Genomic DNA, 22,183 nt, shown 5'->3' with positions numbered 1-22,183 from the left:
AGGTCTTGATCTCAGGGTCATGAGTTCAGGCCCTGCGTTGGGCTCTGAGCCTACTTTAAAAACAAAACAAAACAAAACAAAAACTTACCCCAAACACTATGCTTGGGAAGAATGGTAACCAACTCCATAGTTCCAAGCATGTTTGTTTGTTTTTTTTCCAAGCATGTTTATATATGCTGGGAAGTTGTACCACTGAGTTTATTTTACAGCTTCTCTCTTTTGTCTCTCATCCTCTATCTTAATTCTTCCAGACTCTTGTCAAACATTAAGAATTTCTCCCCTGCCAACATATTTTTTAAGTTCCTTAACCTTAAAGTACCATACCCCCTTGGCTTGGTTTCATTATATTAATATCTGACTTTAATCAAATCACTAATAGCACCTCTTACACTGAAAATACATTAAGGTATTATATGGAATTTTTTTACACTATCTGCAATTCTGTATATTCAGAATTTATTATATTTCATTTTCCTGAAGAACTGTTTTACTAAATCAAAAGGAAACATTTTTAGTAGCAGATCAAAAAAGTTTTTTAACTTAGAAAATCAGAAAAGGTTAACTTTTTCCCAGTAATTTCTTTATGAAAAAGAGGATAAAGTTTGTTAAAATTTTTAGTTTGTGTTCCCAATAAGTGACTCACTATTCCAGCAGTTTTCAGATAGAGGAATTGCTACTTGATCTGTTTTATTGAAGAGGAAAGCAACCCTTCCAAAACTAATGAAAGACAAATCTTTGCATCTTCAAACAAGTGATGGCTTTTATTTCTTGTTACCCTTTACCTAGATCTAAAAACAGTAGACAGAGTATAGCCAGGGCACAGGGGTGCAAAAGCACCTAGGTCTGGGGATTCCAAACAGACGAGGTTCAGCCACTCACAGCTGACAAAATCCAAACTCAGAGAAATGAATGGTGGTGAAACAAGAAAGGATTTAATTTCAATGAGGCCAGCACCCAGAACACAGCAGACTGGCGGCTCAAAGACTGTCTCCAAAGTGCTGAAAATACTTCCAGATTTATGTATGAAAAATATGGGCAAAGGTGGCGTGGGTATGTTCAGGGAGGCACTGAAGGTCAAATCAAACCTTGTCATGGAGTCAGTCATGGGGAGGCGTCTTGCTGGTTCAGGCAGTCCTTTTTACTTGAGGGAATAGTTTTGGTTCCCATCAGGGAATGCTTTGCCCCCTGGATCTTCCAGTCTGAGCCAAGAGACAAGCTGGAAGGAAGAACCCAACTAGGAAGTTTGAGGTCAAAATGGAGATAGCCGAAGTCCTTTTCCAGGAGGAATGAGTTTCTTATCATATAAACATAAAGCCCCAAGAGTGGTTTTTATTACAAAGGATTGGCTTCCTTTCTTTGCTGTGGTTCCAAGCAAGCAGTTCTTTTTCCATTGTTGGCATTGTGAATGTTTTAGTAAATAAGTCAATATTGCTGTGGAATTCAATTCTGAACATTAGAGTTGCAGGTACTTCACAAATAGAGGTAAATACTCTTAAGTCATATGCTACTGGTTGCCTTCGCTACTGTACAGGAATGATTTGGCAAGACTTCAGGCCAGCCATTGCTCAGCAAATGTGAGTCGTGCTTTGAACAACTCTGCACACATTCTGCATATATCTGAAAAACGGCGAAAGGCTTTGTAAATGTTACGTCTTATAGTAATTTGTTGGCACAACTGAATAAATGTTTCTAAGGATCTCTTTTTCATAAATTTGGTTTTGTAACTCTCGCTTTCAAGTCTCTTTGGTTCCCCTCTTCACTTACAGTGGTCTTTTAAATAAGGATCCTTCGTCATAATCCAGGAGCCTATATAGTAATCTAAAAAGATGTTAACAAATGCTGATGCAAATATGTTAAAACATATTATAAACATAAAACAGTTAAGAGTACACAAAATATGGAACCAGTCTGCTTGGATTCATCTCTGTACTGTGCTACTTACTAGCTGTGTTACCTTGTACAAATTTTTTTTAGAAGATTTTATTTACTTATTTGAAAGAGAAAGAGTGAGCAAGAGAGAACACAAGCAGGGGGAGCAGCAGAGGCAGAGGGAGAAGCAGGCTCCCCGCTGAGCAGGGAGCCCGATGAGGGGCTCAATCCCAGGGCCCTGGGATCATGACCTGAGCTGAAGGCAGACCCTTAGCCGACTGAGCCACCCAGGCGCCCCACCTCGTACAAATTAAGCTCTGGGCTTCAATTTCCTTTTCTGAAGATGGGTAGAATGTTTGTCTTAAAGATCGATGAGCTAAAAAATGTTAAGGACTTAAAACTGCAATACAGCTAATTACAGCTTGTATTTACTACTATTTTTTGTTTTGTTTTATTGTCTTGGAAAAACATTGCAATAATTTGCATTTGTGTGTAAGATAACATTGGATCAAGTAGTACTTGTTTTATTATGGTTATGAGTCCTTCTTGTTAAATTGAGAAAAGAACAGTTACTTAATAAGAGTGGTTCTTTCTTCATGAGGGATGGCCAAATAGTATAGTGGTTTCACAGTATCGTAAGATGAGAAGTTAAGAGTTGAATTATCATGGGGCGCCTGGGTGGCTCAGTCATTAAGCATCTGCCTTCAGCTCAGGTCTGAATCCCAGGGTCCTGGGATTCAGCCCCGCATCAGGCTCCCTGCCCCGCAGAAAGCCTGCTTTTCCCTCCCCCCCCCCCCCGCTTGTGTTCCCTCTCTCACTATGTCTCTCTCTGTCAAATAAATAAATAAAATATTTTTTTAAAAAAGTTAGATCTCACAGAACACATATCATAGAATATGAAAACTTCTGTCTTAGTAGTGACACATCTGCTATAACACAGCAAAGATTTCTGTTTAGTTAAATAATATGAGTTATATTGATTGAAATGTTCATTTGAATTACATTGGTTCATATTTGGTTTGTGAATTTGTTTGGTTTTATATTAAGCTTTAAAGATAGTTTTGTTGGGGCGCCTGGGTGGCTCAGTCATTAAGCGTCTGCCTTCGGCTCAGGTCGTGATCACAGGGTCCTGGGATCGAGCCCCGCATGGGGCTCCCTGCTCAGCCAGGAGCCTGCTTCTCCCTCTCCCACTCCCCCTGCTTGTGTTCCCTCTCTCGCTGTCTCTCTCTCTCTCTCTCTGTGTCGAATAAATAAATAAGAATTTAAAAATAAATAAATAAATAAATAAAATATAAAGATAGTTTTGTTGATACATAGCGGGAATGGGCAAACTTCACCTTTGGGTTGGCCAACCACCTATTTTTGTAAATAAAGTTTTTTCAGGACACAGCCATACCTGTTAATTTTCCTCTTGCCTATGCAATGTCTTACTAGAATGGATGGTTGAATAGTTGCAACAGAAATCATATGGCCCACAAAACCTCAAATATTTACTACCTGGCCCTTTACAGAAAGAGTTTGCTGACCTAGGATGTATACTAAAAAAAAAAAGTTAAGTCAGCACAGAGGATCCTTAGGGATTTTTCTTTTTCTTTTCTTTTTTTTTTTTTTTTAAGATTTTATTCATTTATTAGAGAGAGCACATGCGCACAAGCTGGGGAGAGAGGCAGACGGAGAGGGAGAGAGAGAAACAGGCTCCCCACTGAGCAGGAAGGCCAATGTCAGGCTCGATCCCAGGACCCTACGACCATGATCTGAGCCAAAGGCAGAGGCTTAACCGACTGAGTCACCTAGGCACCCCTAGGAATTTTTCTTTTAAAAGTAATTTATCCAAATATGAAAAATAATGCACTATTATTATGTTCAAGTGTCCCATCCAACAGAATTGAGAGTACATTTATAAAATGCTATTGACTATCACAGATAGGTGGTAATTGTTAATAGGAGTAATAAGTATTCAGTAATGGTGTATCTATGAACGTTCGTTGCCTCAATGCTTTTTTTTTTTTAAGATTTATTAATTATTTGAGAGAGAGAGCTTTGGGGGGGGACAGGGGGTGCAGAGGGAGAAGAAGAAAAACCCAAGCAGACTCTGCCCTGAGCATGGAGCCCTTTGCGGGGCTCGATTTCACCACCCTGAGCCAAAACCAAGAGTCAGACGCATAACGCACTGTGCCTCCAAGGTGCCCCGCCTCTTAACACTTTTTAATCCCTATTTCAACTTAAGTCTGTTGCATTACTACTTTTTTTCTTTATACTCCAAATTTCATTTGTGTTCATTTTTTTTTCTGTTATAACATCAAGATAAAGCTTATCATCCTTATTTTGATCTTAAATAACCTGTAGAATCCTTTCCCCTGCCTTAGGAAATACGTTTAAAAATCCTCTGTTGACATGATGAATTACTTTGACCTAAGACTGTAATTTATTCAATGTAATACAACTTAACCAAAAAAAAAAATGTATATTTTTGTTCTATTTCTAGCCTACAACTGGAGTTTTGTATAAAGAGGATAATTATGTCATCATGACAACTACACATAAAGAAAAATATAAATGCATTCTGCCCCTTGTGACAAGTGGGGATGAGGTAACTTTTTATAAATATATCTGTAATCCTTGTCACCAGAGATATGTATTTAAAACACTGTAAATACATACTTTAAAATAAAACTGAATGACAAGGTTCTCAATAACCCTGTTTATCATAAAAGTAGTAATCACTTTTATTATTCTTGAATTCTTTGATTTTACAGTTCAACTTAGAAAACTTAGCAACGAATTAGTCATAGTTTTAATGAAAATCTAATTCCACGCTTGCTTTCTTTAACAGAAATGGGGGTTTTGAAGCAGGATATAATTTTTAAATATATATGTGAAATTTTTTTATAAAGAATTTCTAAAAATAAATCTATAGGTACCTGTGCTTTTTCCCTACCTTAGCCCATGCCCCTTTCTTCCTCCCAAAATGCCCTAACTGCCTCTTATCCATCCTTCAAGGCAATGACTTCTTTCAAGATGAAACAGGAGAGTCAGCATGGTAAAATGAAAAGGACACCAGCCTAGGAGCCAGGAGGCTGAGGTATAGGCTACAGTTAGCTGTGGAACCTTGAACAGATTTGAAACTCAGTTCTTCCACTCAATAAATTATTGAGCTATTTATGTAATACTTTCACAGTCTGTAAAATGGAAATACTACGAACTCAGTGAGTGCTTTCTTAGGTTTTGTTCAGATGTGAAATCTGTGAAAGATAGCTCTCTGTTTCATTTTGTTTTAAACCTTCTTAAGACACAAATATACATGTGTGCAATCATATGCATATGCATATGGCATTCAAGTCTGAAATGTAAAAATATATAGGAAACTGGGATGTACCTTAAAACTTTTCTATACCTTCTATAAGATTCAACTATTCTGAGGCTTTCATAGTTAGAATTTGTTCAGATGCAAGTATTTAAAACTTCTGAAATAGGTTCATAAGAATTGTTCAGGAAACTGATACTCAGAAACCTTTTTTTAAGAGAAGAGAGAATGGAAGATTATTCTATGGCTCCATATTTTATACTTAAATTCTTTTGAAAGAAGTGGCAAACCATAGGATCTTTTTAAAAGTTTTGACTTTTTTTCCCCTTTTATTTCCAAGCATTTGTGATTTGAACAATGAGTTAATATCCAGACAGAAGAGTTGGGTGAAGTTCTAGAATAACTGTAAGTATTAAATCCTAGTTCTTTCATAGGAAGAAGAAAAGGATTATAAAGGCCCTAATCCAAGAGAGCTATTGGAGCCATTATTTAAACAAAGCAGTTGTTCCTACAGAGTACGTATTTTATGTTCACTTAATAAGTAGAAAATAAATTTCTAGTGGCCAATAGACCCTTGAAAATAACTCTGCATTCCTTTTTACTTTATTATGTTATATCAAATTTTAAGTTAGTTGTAAACCAAAGCTATTGCTTAATAGTATTTTGTTCATTTAAATTCCCGTGTGGTAGATGAAACAAACACCCAGTAACACCAGTTTCAAATAATATCACTTCCCAAATTGTTCTGAATGATTTTCAGATCAAAGGAAAGCTTCCTTATATACAATTTTACTAAGAAATGCTAATTGTTATTTCTTAGACTATGTATAAAATGGTCCCTAAGCCAGGTGGTTAATACAGATCCCAGGCGTAGTCTAGACCTGTTTTCTTCACAGAATTTTCACAAACAGCTAATTAGTGAAAATAGGGACTAGGCTTCAGAAATTTCATATTTTTCTGAGGTGTAATAAAGTTTCATTTAATGAAAGCTTACTCTAAATCTTGAGGGAAATCTACTCAACTACATAAAATATCAAAAAGTAATTCAGTGGAGTTATATGGCTTTTGTATGTTTAAATACATCCATTTTTCTTAGATTGAGTCTTACTGGACTTATGAGGTATGTCACGGAAAACACATTCGACAATACCATGAAGAGAAAGAAAGTGGTCAGGTATGTTTTTCTTCAAAATATGAAGGGTGGAACATTATACAATGAGAACTTTAATAATGAGATTGATAATTTTAAAGTTGTATTCTTGGTATTTGCAAAATACTTATTATATTTTTATTTTATTCCAATATAGAAAGTAAATATTCACGAGTACTACCTTGGGAATATGTTGGCTAAGAACCTTCTATCTGAAAAAGGTTTGTTTCTACAGAGTGATTTGATAGTAATGCTGGAATTTCGTTGAAAGTATTTATGTTCAAATTGGAATTTAAAAGATCTTATAGGAGACTGTATGCATTTTAAAACACTAAAATAAATTTCTGAACAATCCCTTAGAAAACTTTTTCAAAGAGATCTTTTCATTATTTTCTACATCAACAAACATTATGCTTTTTGTCTACATATTAATAAATTTTTTAAAATCTGGTAAGATAACACATGTTAGTGTTATATTTATATAGTGTTAATGTTAGTCTTTTGCTTGCTGTAAGCATAGTTGTTATACATGGAAATAGAAATGTAGATGTGTCCCTAAAATTGTGAAATATTTTTGTTAATCTATGTTATTCAGAGTCAGCTAATTTAAGATTAAAATTCTCACTGATATAAAAATACTTCAAAAGAAAATTGTTGTGGCCAGTTTTATGCCTCAAATAAAGTATTTCATAGGTAAAGATGTAAGGATTAAATTTGTCCTTTCAAACAAAACCATTTCAAGGCAACTAGCTAAAAGTAGTAAGATAAAAATTATATGTATGTTTTGGATCTTCTTTAGAAAGAAATTTAAAATTACAAAATTGAAAACGTAATCATTTGTATTTTATATATAAGTCACTGGTCATTCTTTACACCTACCTTACATAGGTAATATCTTATATTATTCCACAGATGAAGAGGCAGATGAAAACGAAAAATCAAAAGAGGCAAGTGACAAGTGTTGATTTTTTTTGCTTTTAACATCTATTATTAGTGAGGCATGAATTTATACTACTTAAATGACAGAATTTAGTCCTGTGTTCTTTAACTGTCTATCAAATACCTCAGAGGATTGGGCCAAAGATAATTTGCAGTATGTTAGATTTTTCTGAGAACAGTTATACTGTGATACTTTTATTTACTTTTAGGATCATAGGAAAATTAAGGAACTTAGCAAAGATGTGTCTGGGAAAGTTTTCATAATGGCAGTGTATCACTTCCGGTCTTAGCAGTGGTTCCCTCTGTTTAACATTGGAAACAATTATAAATAAGAGCTTTTGCTTTTTCCCCCTAGTTTGGCCCCTATCTCCCCTAGGTAAAACAGATAAACTACGTATGTAAATAAGCTACCAGACTGCAAGCATCTTCAAAGCAGGGACTGTCTTTTATCTCTTTACCCTGCAGTGCAAAGCAGAGTGCCAGATATAATATAGGCACTTCATAAGTGTGTACTGAATGTGAATGCATAATTGATGACTGAAAAATAAGATTGTTTAAAAAGAATGATTCCTTAGGGTTCCTAGTCACAATTTTTAAATGCCCCAGTAGTTCAAGGAATGCTTTCTGAATCCTAAGAACTCCTATAGAGTTAAATAACCTATTGATAGAGGATATTTCTGTAAGTGGTTTTATATCATAATGATAATTTTATCAGAAGAAAAGTGAAATGGCAAAAGGCCTTAAAAGGGTGGCTTTGGGGGGAATTGATAAGCTAAGCATAGACACACATAGCATTGCTATTTTAAAAGATTTTAATTTTACAGACTACCTTTGAGATAAAATATTTATTTACTGTGGCTCTGGAGGATAGCAAGATGGAATTCAAAGTGTGAAATGATAAAGGAAGAGGAAGAAAAGGGTAAGGGAAGAAAACTAACATTTACTGAGCCCCAATTTATAAGCCAGATACTGTGCCAGGCATGTAACAAAAGGTAATGCTTAATTTCCCCCACAACCTCTGAGTATATATTATTATTCTCTTTTTACAAATGACAAAAACTGAAATTTGGTCACAGTCAGAAAGCCAGTAAATTCAAAGCTTGACTTTGAACCCAGGATTTTCTAATTCTGGATAACTAGCATGAAAATAGCATACAAGAAACCTCAAAATATTTTTTCCTGGAAACATTTGTTTATTGCCTGTTTTACACATGGCACTGACAGGGTACCAAAGTGATACAAGATGAGCTCCCTGCCTCCAAAGAGCTTGCTTGGAGATATTATTAACAATATTTTTTTAGAGCCCTTATATTAGATTTTTCTTTGGTTTATGTAGATGAAATATGAGAGCTAGCTCCTTAATAATCCTTGTCTTTTGAGGTGATCTATTTTATTCCCCCATTCCATGAAAATTTCTTCATTTGTCCTTTGCTGGGCTTGAATAGATTTATATAGGAGTTTATGTTGAAAAGTATGGCTTTTAATATTAATGACAGGGAAAAAGAATAAGCAGATTAATGAATGAGTACAATATTAAGATTCCTGTTTTAGAAGATAGTGTTTTACTATGTAGCCCCACTTTTTGACAAATCAGACTTCAAACCTCTAGAATCTAAAGTATAACATAGCCATTCACTGAGAATTCAGTCTAGAAAATTCTGACTAGTCCAGTATAGTAAGTTCCTGTATTTTATCTTAATCTCTTTCATTAGAACTGTTAGAAATAGGGCGCCTGGGTGGCTCAGTTGGTTAAGCGACTGCCTTTGGCTCAGGTCATGATCCTGGAGTCCCTGGATCGAGTCCCACATTGGGCTCCCTACTTGGCAGGGAGTCGGCTTCGCCCTCTGACCCTCCCCCCTCTCATGTGCACTCTCTGTCTCTCAAATAAATAAATAAAATCTTAAAAAAAAAAAAAACTGTTAGAAATAATTCATATTAATCAAGAGATTATATCCTTTTATATAAATATACACTTAACATCTTAATTTTAGCACCAAATAAAATTTCCTTTTTTCGCTATATAAAACTGCTCTGAAAATAAGTATTAGCTTAAATAAGAACTTAGGAATCAAAAGAATGTTAGAGGAAAAGTTTATAGAAAATACAGAAATGTTACCTTTATAAAGGTTGGTTTTATTTAAAATGTAGTTTTTTTCCTTTAAGAATAAGTGTTTCTCCCATCCTCACCCCTACCTCCATTTCTAATGAAAAGTCTGTCTGAAACTCTTTTTTTTTTAAGATTCCCACTAAAAATATCGAAGGTCAGATGACACCCTACTATCCTGTGGGAATGGGAAATGGTACACCTTGTAGTTTGAAACAGAACCGGCCCAGATCAAGTACGGTGATGTACATATGTCATCCTGAATCTAAGCATGAAATTCTTTCAGTAGCTGAAGTTACAACTTGTGAATATGAAGTTGTCATTTTGACACCACTCTTGTGCAATCATCCTAAATATAGGTAGGATGTGGATTTAATATTTTAAACATGAAGCGCACACATGCTTTAAAGTGTCATATGCTTAGCTTTAATGCTTTGTTCTTACTGAATAGATTCAGAGCGTCCCCTGTGAATGACATATTTTGCCAGTCACTGCCAGGATCACCATTTAAACCCCTCACCCTGAGGCAATTGGAACAGCAGGAAGAAATACTAAGGGTGCCTTTCAGGAGAAATAAAGAGGTATGTGAATTATGTAACAGTATTTTCTCAGTGCTTCCTTTTCCAAATTTAAGAGCATGTATCAGTATTTTAATCATTCCTGTAGCATAGTAGTAGTAATTTATTTTTCTGACTCAAATTTTAAGTTCCAATTTTTTAACTGATTTTAATTATTTTCCTTATTCTTGTACTTCTCAGAAACTATTTTATCATTCTCTTACTCTCATGATTTCATATTTTAAAGTGTGACATCCTATTCATTGTAGTTAAGTTGATTTTTTAGGTAGTTGACTGGCCTTCCCAGCTGAGCCCCTTGAAAAAATAAACTACAACTCATCTTCTAATGCTTTATTTCTTCTTCAACCCATTGCTGTATGTCATCAAACCATCATTCTTCTGAAACTTCTTATTCAGGTCAACAGCAATCTTTTGGTTCTAAGTCCACTGGACATATACATAACTTGATCTTAGCACATAAAACACTGAACATGTGAAGCTTGAACTTTCTCTACTGCCTTTACTTGAAGTCATTCTCTCTGGTTCTCTCTGTTCTCCTGTCCTGTGTATTAGGTCTTTGTCTACTTCCTGCCCTGAAAATGTTGACGTTCCCCACAGTTCTAGCCATAGTTGCCTTCTCTCTGTAGTGTGTATAGTCTCAAGTGAGCTCATCCAGGCCCATTCTGTTAACTTCATTAATATGCCCATGAGTTTCAAATACACATCTTCAACGTTGACCTTTCCCCTGAACTCAAACCACAGTCACAATAGTTAACATGGATTGAATATTAACAGCTGTTATCTAATCCTCACAAAAACCTACAAGAATATACTATTATCATCCTCCTTAACATGTTAGGAAATTGAGGTTCAGAGAAGGGAAGTGACAAGTGATGGATTACAGATGAAAATCAAAACAGTCTGGTTCTGGAACCTGTCCTCTTAACCACTTCTCTATGCTGCTTCTCCTTTTCCATGTGCTTTTTTCCCTTTTCCTCTGCTCATTGGACATAACCATATACATTTTCAGTAATCTCAAATTCATCTGTCTCACACTGACCTTTTCCTAATCTTCCCTGTTGTTGTTGTTTTTTATTTTCATTTATTTACCTATTTATTTTTGAGTAATCTCCACACCCAACGTGGAGCTTGAACTCACAATCCCAGGATCAAGAGTCGCATGCTCCCTACTGAGCCAGCCAGGTGCCCCTTCCCCATTGTTTTTAAAGCAGTGTTACTTCCTTTGCAAATGAGAGAGGACTTCTAATGAATTACCCCAGGAAGAGATCAAAGTTTCCGCTTTTTTGGTCTTGTATTTTACTCAGTCCTCCATTATAGCACTTACATGGCTAAAATTGGTTGATTTTCCTATGATTCTTACACTAAGATCAAGGAGAATATGCTATGCTTTTATTACTTTGAGGTTTCTAGTTCCTTGCATGATACCTGGTATACTGTGGGTACTTAGTAATGGTTTAATTAACTAATAACTAACATTTAGCTGCAAAGCCTGTTTCTCCCCTTTCTCTTCAGTACTTCTAGCAAAAGTATTGCCACATTCTTTGTGACTTTTGTGAACACTGCCATTCTGATAGGAAGGAAAAATTATCTTATTAATCTGCACTTGATTTGAAGTGCTCAATTAAAAGATTGGACATGGATTTTTCTACTGGTCTTCTCCCTGATAGTGATTTAAATACTGACAAGTACTTAAAAGTCAGCGCAATCAAAATGCTTCCCAAATCCCAACTTTAATTACTCTTCAGAGAAGAAATGGCAGCTTACTTTTCTCTAATTAATGTGTTTAATCTGCCGTTTGAGAAAAATTGTTTTTAAAAGCTACAGATGATAATACTTTCAAAATACTTAGGACCCTTAGAATACATGTTGTAGATGAAAACCTTAGGTAATACTGTAGGGTGAAAAGTTATTTAAAGTGACATTTTTCTCAGAATCCTTTCCTTTATAAATCTATTACGTATAACTTTTTTTAAAAAATTGGTATTTGTCATATGGTTTGCCTTTTAAATGTGGAATAAGCTTAACCATAAAGATAATGAATTTTTTTTCTGTTTTAAACAAAAATACAAATCTGGCTATCAGAATTTTGTTTTGATATTATACCTGTTACTTGTGTTCTGTTTGACATGAAATGGTTTATTAAGGGGACTTAGGACTGAAGCCTCTTGGGCTATGGCAAATAGACAACATGAAAAATTGATCTTCACAACTCCACCTCTTGTAAGACCTGCTTTTATAGCCCTAGAGGCTGGGAGTACACACTAGGGAACTACCCCAGAGAATGTTTAGGAATAGGTATGAGTACAGAAACTATTTGCTAGATAACCCACTAAATAAAGTCTTAATGAGGCTTTAAAAAAAAAAAGGGAGAGAAAAAGAATAGGTGTGAGTCATAGTCACTTCTTCAGCAGATCAAGGATGTTGTGCCTGGAGGGTGTACTTAAGGGCGTAGTTGAACAAAAGGACAGAATGGTGGGGGTGCTATACTCAAGAAGGCTTCAAGTAACAGAGGGGTCATCATGGCAGATTGGTCCAAGATGATGTTAGTCTAGCTGTCACATGTTACCCCTCAAATCCAGCTCTTAGAGTCTCATATGCCCACCTCTTCCATGATATTCCCTGAGCCATCAGAGAAGGGCTTTTTTGCAGTAAGGGCACTTTGGCTAGACAGTGTCCAAGTTGAATGCATAATCCACAGCAGCTGTAGAGACAGCAAGAAAAGAGACCTATGTTGACACAACTAAGAATGAGTAATAATTTTGCCACCATGTCCCCCAGACTTTAAACCAGTTTGATAACTACTGGGTTAAAGTGCGCACAGGACCATCTAATGCCTATATCTCTTTATGCATGTCTTTTAATGCATACGTGATACTGCCTGAATTAACAGTCGTATATATGCATCATTTGGTTTGAATGATAGCATAAGTGCCCCCTTGTGCTACGGTGAGTACATCCAAGGCCATTCTATTTTGTAATATGGCTTTTCACATCTTTGTCATCTCTGTGTTCATGAGTGGCAGGCTATGGTAACTATTGTTGAGGATCCTCTGGGTATAATTAATTGTCTATATGCCATATCACATCTTCTGTGCCTAAAGATGGTACAGATATTCCTGCTAAATGGTCATACCAATGAAAGACAGCATGGGTCCATCATGCCTTTAAATGGGGTAAATTTGCAGAGGCTGTTAGGGTGCTATCAGTGCTGTTATTATATTACATTAATTTGGAGATTACTAGACCATTAGGAATCCATTTTATGAATTTCCAAACCCTGCCACAAAAACTATCATCTTGCTTTTATTGGAATAATTTTTCTTAAAAATGCAAGGAGATGTTCTGTCCACAAGAAGCAATAATAAATGGTCATACTTCTATTCTTCCTACCTCTTCCCCTATCTGAGCTGGAGGTTTCAGTGTTTTTCCTCACTAACCTTACTATAGGTCTCATGCATTCTAAGTAATTAGTTTAGTCTGTTAGAGCTTACCTTAGGAGCAGTGACTATGTCTTCTTCATTTTTAATACTCAGCACTTAAAACAGTACCAGGAGTGTGGTATGTTCTGAATGTAGAAAGACTATACATAAAATCCAAAGTCCTTTCAAAAAATAGGATGTCATTTGGCAATCTTTGTTCTTCTGGAATATTGGAGGAGAGGAAGGGTAAGGTCATTGGTTTCTAGAGTAACCTTGCAGTGACTCCCACCAGCCAAAGTAGGAGAAAAGAACCACAGTGGAGCAATGGCGCCTACAGCAGGTGAAAGGAGGCATCGTGACCACTATACATTTACTAGGAACCCTTTTACTATTTAATTTCTTTAATTATGTTACTCAGTTTTAATTGGTATACTCCTTTAATTCTGATCTAGATTCATTTTCTCTCCTCACTGTCAAAACCCAGTTTACTTCTGGATTCTAACTCATTATCCTCTTTCGTAACTATTCTCTCCACCCACTTCTGCATTCCTTTAGAGTCTCTTCCTCTCTGGCTTGGGTTACTTCAACTCCCAATGTGGCTCCACCTCGGGATTTGTTCTTACTAGTCCTTCCCTGCCACTGCGACAGTATTACTTAAAATCTGATCAAAAACCTGATCCCATATTTTTGCCTAAAATCCTTAAGATGAGGGGCGCCTGGGTGGCTCAGTCAGTTAAGCGTCTGCCTTCGGCTCAGGTTGTGGTCCCAGGGTCCTGGGATCAAGTCCCACGTCTGGCTTCCTGCTCAGCGGGAAGTCTGCTTCTCCCTCTACCTCTCTCCACCGCCCCCCCTCCACCCCGGTCGCTCTTTCAAATAAATAAATAAAATCTTTAAAATTAAAAAACAAAATCCTTAAGATGATATCCAAACTTCTTAAAATTATGTAATTTTTTTACCAGTAAGTACCTGTTTATCTTTTTAGTTTTAAATATTATTCCACACCCCACGTCTTTGCTCCTATGTCTTCCTCAGGTTCACGTGCATATGTGCACACAGACACAAAACCTACAGACATTCACATACATCACAGATTATTCATGTTTCAAGAATCAAGGGTTTTCTCTCTGTGAAGTCTTCATGTTTCAATTCTTCATCAAAATCTCTGTGAATCACCAATCCCTCTGTGAATCTGCTGTTCTCTGTACCCTTTAGTGGGCATCTTTCTTTACCAACTTGCAGCGTCCTTCAGGACAACAACCAGATCCTGCTGCATTTTAATAATTATAATTAATATTCTTATTTACTCCCACTTAGCTCTTTACCCTGATTGTTATCTTTTCTTTACCCATAGTAACCACATTTTCCAGAACTAAATGTAGTGACAAAATCTAAGAAGTAGTGAAATAATAATATTTTAGTGCATTTCCTTTCAGTCTTTTTGGGGATTTTTTTTTTTTTTTGATACACACACAGAGATACACATGAAAAAAAAAATAATTTGGACCAACTGTGTGCTGTGTGTGTGTAAATATATAAAATATCTTCACTTGTTTTCACTTAACAGTATATCATTTTTTACATTCCTGTGTCATAAAGTAATCTTCTATAATATTATTTTAATTATCTCAAATATTCTATGGTGTAAAGTACCAAAATTTATTTAAATTATTTACTGGTGTGGATATTTTTGTTGTCCACAATTTTTTATTAACATGAAGAATGCCGCCCTGAATGTCATTGAAGCTAAATCTTTGCACCCATCGGTGGTGATTGTTTACTCTGGATAAATTTCTAGAAATAGGTCAAAGGTAAGCACATAACGAAGAGTTTTGCTATATACTGTCAACTTGTACTTGAGAAGAATTGTGGAATTTTACAGTCCCGTTAGAAATATTAAAAAAAAAAAAAAGGCAAGTGCTGATACATATTTGTGTATATTTCTTTGTATTTGTGTGTATATAATGTGTGTGTGTTTTCTAGGAAGGTAGAATACTACTTAGCTTAGGTACTTGCATTGGAGTAACTCTAGCTGCTATGATCAAAAAAAAAGAAAAATGAGGCAAAATATATGAAATGATAATTATCCCGGTGTGTTGAGAATGGCCATCATACCCCTAATTGGTAGATGGAACTATCATTTGTCTAGAGCTTTCTCTATTGTATTAAGTGTTGCAAATTCATTTTCTTAAAGCACATTAAAAATGAGTGGACTTTTATTTTCCAAATTTCCTTCAGTTTAAAAATAAAGTCCTAACTGAAAAAAAAAAAAAAAGTATGGTATAGAAACCCTTAAACATATGTGTTTAACTTTAGGAAGAGTTGCAATCAACTAAAGAAGAGAGATTTCCAGCAATCCACAAACCCATTGCTGTTGGTTCTCAGCCTATGCTCACTGTTGGAACAACCCACATATCCAAATTGACAGATGACCAACTCATAAAAGAGTTCCTTAGTGGTTCTTACTGCTTTCATGGGGTGAGAAGTGAACCTTTGGTTTCAATATTTATCTAACAGCTTTCACCTGTGTGTTATTTAGTCACGGGTCATCAGCAGCCCTGAAAAAAGATTTTGTCAATAGAGAAATGGCAGGTTTCTGGAAGCCTCCTAATGGACATTTTCTGTCTGCATCTTACTATAATCCATAATAGCCATTATCTTTTCTTTGCTCACAAGCTAAAACTTGACCTTTACTTGACAGAAAATACATATAACTAAGTCATGTGTGATTCTGGTTGATTGCTGGAATGGGCATCAAGGACTGTATATCCTCAAAAAAAAAAAAAAAAAGATTGTATAGCCTACATTTTAGTTATGTAGCAGTCACATTTAAAACTTGAGTTAATATCTACAAAGGTTAAATTTTGCCTCTAATAAACTATTAGTTCCAGTGGGAAATAGAGTCAGTGGAATTTTCATTTCATTTTCTTTTACCAAGGCAATACAGCAGTTATTCTCTGTATTTGTCTTTTTTAAATTATTATTTCTCAGTAATTTCTTTTTTCTTTTTATTATTGAAGTGCAGCTGACATACAATGTTATATTAGTTTCAGGTGTATATAATGTAGTGATTTGACAACTCTATACATTACTCAATGCACATCACGCTAAGTATAGTTAATCATCTTTCACCATATAACATTATTTCTCAGTAACTTTTTTTAATTTTCAACCATATTATTGCTATTACAGTTTTTCTAATTATATATATTTCTATTACTGTCATGTGGCAATACTGAGACAGACCCCAATCCCCCATTCTTTCTGTGTAACTTGATCTGTTTTCTTTCCTACAGGGCGTTGGTTGGTGGAAATATGAATTCTGCTATGGCAAACATGTACATCAATATCATGAGGTATAGAATAGCTTTCTATCATTCTACCACTAGATAGATTCAAGTTTTAAAATTCGTTTATGAAAAAAAACGAGGGGGGATGGCATTTTAATTATGAAATGACTTTAATATGAAAATATTCAAAGTGTCTCTGAGTTCTAGAAAATGGAAAACTTGGTTTTAACTAAGTCACTCATCTTAAAGTAACGTTTATTAACTCCTCAGATTCTCGTATTACTGTGTTTCTGGAGGAATAATAGGCTATTGTGACTAACCTCTAGCTTTGACTGAGAAATTAATCATTAAAATTCTTTTTTAAATTAATGAAGTGAATAGTAAGATAGTACGTTATGGCTCGAGGTAGGAAAATAGGGTAAATACAGCAAGTTTCTCACCTATAGAACATACCATATCATCCAAGTTTAAAATCAACTAAATTTTAAGATTATACACATTGGCTTTTTATTCTTCCTTTTATTTCTAATTTCATAAATCAGATAGCATTTTCTTCTACAACTTGAGCCAAACTGCCTAAATTCTGAACTTCAGGCTTCAATAAATTTGTCATAGTTGTACCTTGTTTGGTAGGGTAAACTGCTAGACGTTGAAGACAAATGTTAATTAATAAATATTCACCTGGCTGTTTTAAACAGCTCTTTTTATTTCCCCAAAGAAATAATATCTAGTAATTTAAAAATACTGTATTTACCCTCTTGAGATGTTATGAGTCAGTCTTAAATTCCAAGACAGATCATACCAGGAAAGATCATCAACTCAACCTTCTGCATTTAAATCATTCCAAATTTATGAGGCATCTGTAAACTAGGACATTTTATTTCTCTACTTAAACCTGAGAAATGCCATTTCACTCTTCTTCCCACTTCTTCTTGCTACTATGTAGAGGTTTCATTTATTTTTAATAATACTTATTAATAGAAAAAATATTATCTAAGTACAACCCAGATAATACCCAATGGCTTTTTTTTAAATTAAAGGAATATATTCCAGAAATTTAGAATGAACAGTAAAATTCTCCTCCACCATTGTCCTATTTCCTAAAAGTAATTGCTGTTAACATTTTCTTAGTTAACCCTCCACAAGAAAAAAAAAATGCATATACATAAATGTTAGTATAACTAGTAAATGCACTGTTCTGCACTTACTCTTTTCAATTAGTATCTTGGAGATCTTTCCGTGCCAGCAACAGCTGATCTCATTCTTTTCAGCAGGTACAGAGGATTATGTTTATACCCACAATGTATTTAGCCAGATCTCTCCTGACAGACCTTTGAATTATTTCCAGTTTTTGCTGTGATAGCATCTTAGGGAGCATTTATAAATAGTATTGGTAAACCTTTGTAAGTATATTCATAAGGCACATTTCTAGCAACAGACTTGCTAGGTCAAAATATATGCATACTGAATATTGCCTTCTAGGGACGCCTGGGTGGCTCAGTTGGTTAAGCATCTGCCTTCGGCTCAGGTCATGATCCCAGGGTCCTCAGGCTCCTTGCTCAGCGGGGAGCCTGCTTCTCCCTCTGCCTGCCGCTCCACCTGCTTGTGCTCTCTCTCTGACAAATAAATGAATAAAATCTTTTTTCTCTCTTTTTTTTATTAACATATAATGTATTATTTGTTTCAGGGGTACAGGTCTGTGATTTATCAGTCTTACACAATTCACAGCGCTCACCATAGCACATACCCTCCCCAATGTCTATCACCCAGCCACCCCATCCCTCCCACCTCCCTCCACTCCAGCAATCCTGTTTGTTTCCTGAGATTAAGAGTCTCTTATGGTTTATCTCCCTCTCTGATTTTGTCATTTCATTTTTCCCTCCCTTCCTGCATGATCCTCTGTCTTGTTTCTCAGATTCCTCATATCAGTGAGATCATGTGATAATTGTCTTTCTCTGATTGACTTATTTTGCTTAGCATAATACCCTCTAGTTCCATGCACATTGTTGCAAATGGCAAGATTGCATTTAAATAAATAAAATCTTTAAAAATATAGATATAAAAAAGAACATTGCCTTCCAAAAGGTTGTAAGTCATTCCCATTAACAATGACTTTAAAACACACACACACACACACACACACACACACTGACTTTTTCCCCATACACTTGCCAACACTAGGTTTTATCAGACAAAATGAGCCCAAGGTCATATAACCTAGAAGTTTCTGAGGGACTCTGCTAGGAGCTTTGGGAGATAAACAAATATTAGTAGCTAACAAATACAATACTCATTGTATACCAGACACTGTTCTAAGTATGCATATTAACTCGATCCTCATAACAACCCTAAGAGGTGACTATTGTTCTTCCAAGGTGAGGAAATAGAAGCAATGATTTAGTAACTTGCCTAAAACCACATAGGTAGTAAATGATGAAACCAGAATGCTAACGCAGGCAGTCTTGCTCCATATCCAGCCTTAAACACTTCACTATGCAACTTCAGTCCCTGTCTATCTAGTAACTTACAGTCTGGTTGCTAAAAGAATGTTAAATTGTTGTCTCTTGCCCTGGGCAGTAAGCCCTGCTAGCAGCAGTGTCTGCGTCTGTTTCATCTACCACTGTAAGGGTTTCTAATTCTACCCAACAGATGTATGCTAGTGCTCAGCAGTGCCTGGCATAAAATATGAAGAAGGAAAGGAAGACAGGAAGGAAGGGAGGGGAGAGGAAAGAAAAGAAGAGAGAAGGAAGGAAGTCCACATATAAGACAGCATAATAGTGTTTAAAAAAATTAACAGAATGGGGAAGGGGGTTTCTGAACAGACATCTTGACACAGAAATAAGCATGGTGTCAAATGAGTGTGTGAATACACGTATAATTTGCAGATTGGCATTTGTAAGAGTAGAAATAGGATGAAGATAGGCTCAGTGGGTCTGCAGGTAAGAGAGATAGGCCAGAGATTTAATTGAGAATCACGGTAGTGGGGCGCCTGGGTGGCTCAGTTGGTTAAGCATCTGACTCTTGATCTCAGCTCAGGTCTTGATCTCAGGGTCGTGAGTTCAAGCCCCGCATTGGGCTCCATGCTGGGTGTGGAGCCTACTTAAAAAAAAAAAGAAGAATCAGTAGTATGCAGGCATATCATTTAGGTATGAGAAATTAAACTCATTGGAAATGTAGAGGAAGAGTCTGAAGCCAAGAACATCTCCAGGAAAACAGTGGACAAAACCGATAGATGTAGGGGAGGAAGGAAATAAAAGAGTCAAAGATAACTGCATGTGGAGCTAGCTGACAAGAAAGTAGTTACATTGTTCAGAGAAACAAGGAACAAAGAAGATAATGAGCTCAAGTGTCTACTCATCAGGTTTGACTAGCGTTGTTTGACTAACATCTAAACACCTATCTGTGGGCGCCTGGTGGCTCAACTGTTACGTGTCTGCCTTCGGCTCAGGTCATGATCCCAGGGTCCTGGGATCGAGCCCCACATTGGGCTCCCTGCTCCACGGGAAGCCTGCTTCTCCCTCTCCCACTCCCCCTGCTTGTGTTCCCTCTCGCTGTGTCTCTCTCTGTCAGATAAATAAATAAAATCTTTAAAAAATAAACACCCATCTGCAGTGTGCAGGTGAAGATAAGGACTATAACTTATAGGCCATCAGGATAAATGTCTACTTGATGATATCAAGGATTCATCACAAATATTTTTTCCTATATTAGGACAAAGATAGTGGGAAGACCTCTGTGGTTGTGGGTACATGGAACCAAGAAGAGCATATTGAATGGGCTAAGAAGAATACTGCTAGAGCCTATCACCTTCAAGATGATGGTACCCAGTCAGTCAGGTAAAGATTAACCTTATTTGCCTTTGGTTCGGATTAGTAGAATATTTAAAACTCAGAATATTGAAAAGCATAAAATTTAAACACTTAAGTAAAATCTCTGGTCAGTTTTTTTCAGGGACATCTTTTAAATTAGTTTTCTTTTCTAAGGTAATAGTTAAGAACACAATTTCTGAAGGTGGTGGCGGGGGCGGGCCTGGATTCAAATGCTGGCTCTTCACTTACCACCTTGGGCAAATTACATCATCTTCTTAAGTCTCACTTTTCTTGTCTACTAGTATTTGCCTCAAAGGACTGTTAGGACTCTTAAACAATCAGGTATGTAACACATAGTGCGTGGCAACAGCATGCAGTAAGTTCTGGCCGCTGCCTTTAAAGCAGTGGTGGCATGATAATGAGAGTGCTGGTGGCTGGCCTTCGTGACAGACGCTGGCTCACTTCCAGCCAGTAGGTCTGAGGCTGTTAGAAAGCATTGCCTCTTCCATGTGTCCTCTTTACCTTTTTAAGTTAGTTAATTCTATGTAAATATACTCTAGCATTTCCCTTTGTTACTTTACCTCTAGGAGGTTATGATTGAAAATAAAGAGTGGCTTTCTGAAAAACTACCTCACAACTTCTTTGAGTTATATAGGTGTATCTTGTCACAGCAGAAATAAGTTAAGCTCTTATTTTCCAAGAATAACTAAGCTTTAGATTTTCTTGTAGTCCTCTTACCTGGCGAATTTTAAATTATTCATTCTTTCTCTTTCTTGGGTATTAACTTTGTCCTTCCTAGCACTGATGGCATTGAGAGACTCTGTTTTTAGAACGTGCTGACTTCAGGGCGCCTGGTTGGCTCAGTCCATAGAGCGTGGGACTCTCGATCTCAGGGTTGTGAGTTCGAGCCCCACGTTTGGTTAAAAATAAAATCTTAAAAAAATAGAATGTGTTGACTTCTTGGGCTGACCAGAATCAAAGTTAGCAAAATTAAGAGATGGGCATTTAAGTATTAGAATATACTAAACAGATGGACTTTTCTTATGTTCATGTATGTTTCATGTGAAAGTAGTTCATGGTATCATGAGCAATAAATACTGAATCACAGGAGCATAAGGCTAGCTAAATTAAAAATATCCTGCTCATTTGGAATTTGTAGGTTAACCTAGGCAGGTATACTTTTGTATACCTGCATGACAGTATTTTCATGAGTGGAGCTGGCTGGAGGATGGCAAGGAGGGAAAACTGCCACAAAGTAAACAATATACAGGGCTGAGGAAATGGTTCGCTTCAGAAGGACTTTTTAAAAAACACTTTAACCTTAACTATTTGTATCCAAATAAATAATATGCAAATTGAAGATTATTCTTATTAATTAAATCATTCCAAAGTATCTCAATTTTGTATTCTCCTTACAGAATCTGAAAACCTTTCTCTGTGACATGACCCTAGAAATAGTTTATAACTAATGCAAAACTGATCCCTCTAACCATGTTCTCACCCTCCCCATTACAGTTACCCTGAATTAACGAAGTTTAGGTTAATAAAACATGTGTGTTTCTCTGGTTTAGGATGGTGTCACATTTTTATGGGAATGGAGATATTTGTGATATAACTGACAAACCAAGACAGGTCACTGTGAAACTAAAGTAAGTTGGACCATCAACTCATGCTTTGTGCTTCTCTTTTATCTGCTTCCAATGGGCAAAAGTTTATATAAATAT

The 22,183-nt window shown here is 36.1% G+C and overlaps 1 protein-coding gene across 6 annotated transcripts in view; it reads left to right on the top strand.

Annotated features, from left to right (window-relative positions):
- The window catches only part of ERLEC1 (endoplasmic reticulum lectin 1), a 30,164-nt gene that overhangs the window by 3,748 nt on the left and 4,233 nt on the right, over nucleotides 1–22,183 (top strand). For 2 of the 6 annotated variants that reach the window (XM_054509883.2, XM_054509881.2), the window contains exons 2-12: nucleotides 4,355–4,459; nucleotides 5,608–5,688; nucleotides 6,270–6,347; nucleotides 6,481–6,544; nucleotides 7,212–7,270; nucleotides 9,502–9,725; nucleotides 9,818–9,947; nucleotides 15,677–15,838; nucleotides 16,657–16,716; nucleotides 20,362–20,486; nucleotides 22,031–22,108. In XM_054509883.2, coding sequence (XP_054365858.1) covers nucleotides 4,355–4,459; nucleotides 5,608–5,688; nucleotides 6,270–6,347; nucleotides 6,481–6,544; nucleotides 7,212–7,270; nucleotides 9,502–9,725; nucleotides 9,818–9,947; nucleotides 15,677–15,838; nucleotides 16,657–16,716; nucleotides 20,362–20,486; nucleotides 22,031–22,108 — 1,166 coding nt within the window. The remainder of the gene's footprint in view (nucleotides 1–4,354; nucleotides 4,460–5,607; nucleotides 5,689–6,269; nucleotides 6,348–6,480; nucleotides 6,545–7,211; nucleotides 7,271–9,501; nucleotides 9,726–9,817; nucleotides 9,948–15,676; nucleotides 15,839–16,656; nucleotides 16,717–20,361; nucleotides 20,487–22,030; nucleotides 22,109–22,183) is intronic. The other 4 variants (XM_045885002.3, XM_054509884.2, XM_054509882.2 and 1 more) reach the window with 4 other exon arrangements.

Source organism: Mirounga angustirostris, unplaced genomic scaffold (genome assembly GCF_029215605.1).
Source record: "Mirounga angustirostris isolate CCGP_5_RB_7025 unplaced genomic scaffold, mMirAng1.0.hap1 SCAF_10, whole genome shotgun sequence".
NCBI lineage: Eukaryota > Metazoa > Chordata > Mammalia > Carnivora > Phocidae > Mirounga > Mirounga angustirostris.
The sequence above is the reverse complement of the archived record's forward strand: the minus strand, read 5'-3'. Positions and strand labels throughout refer to the sequence as shown.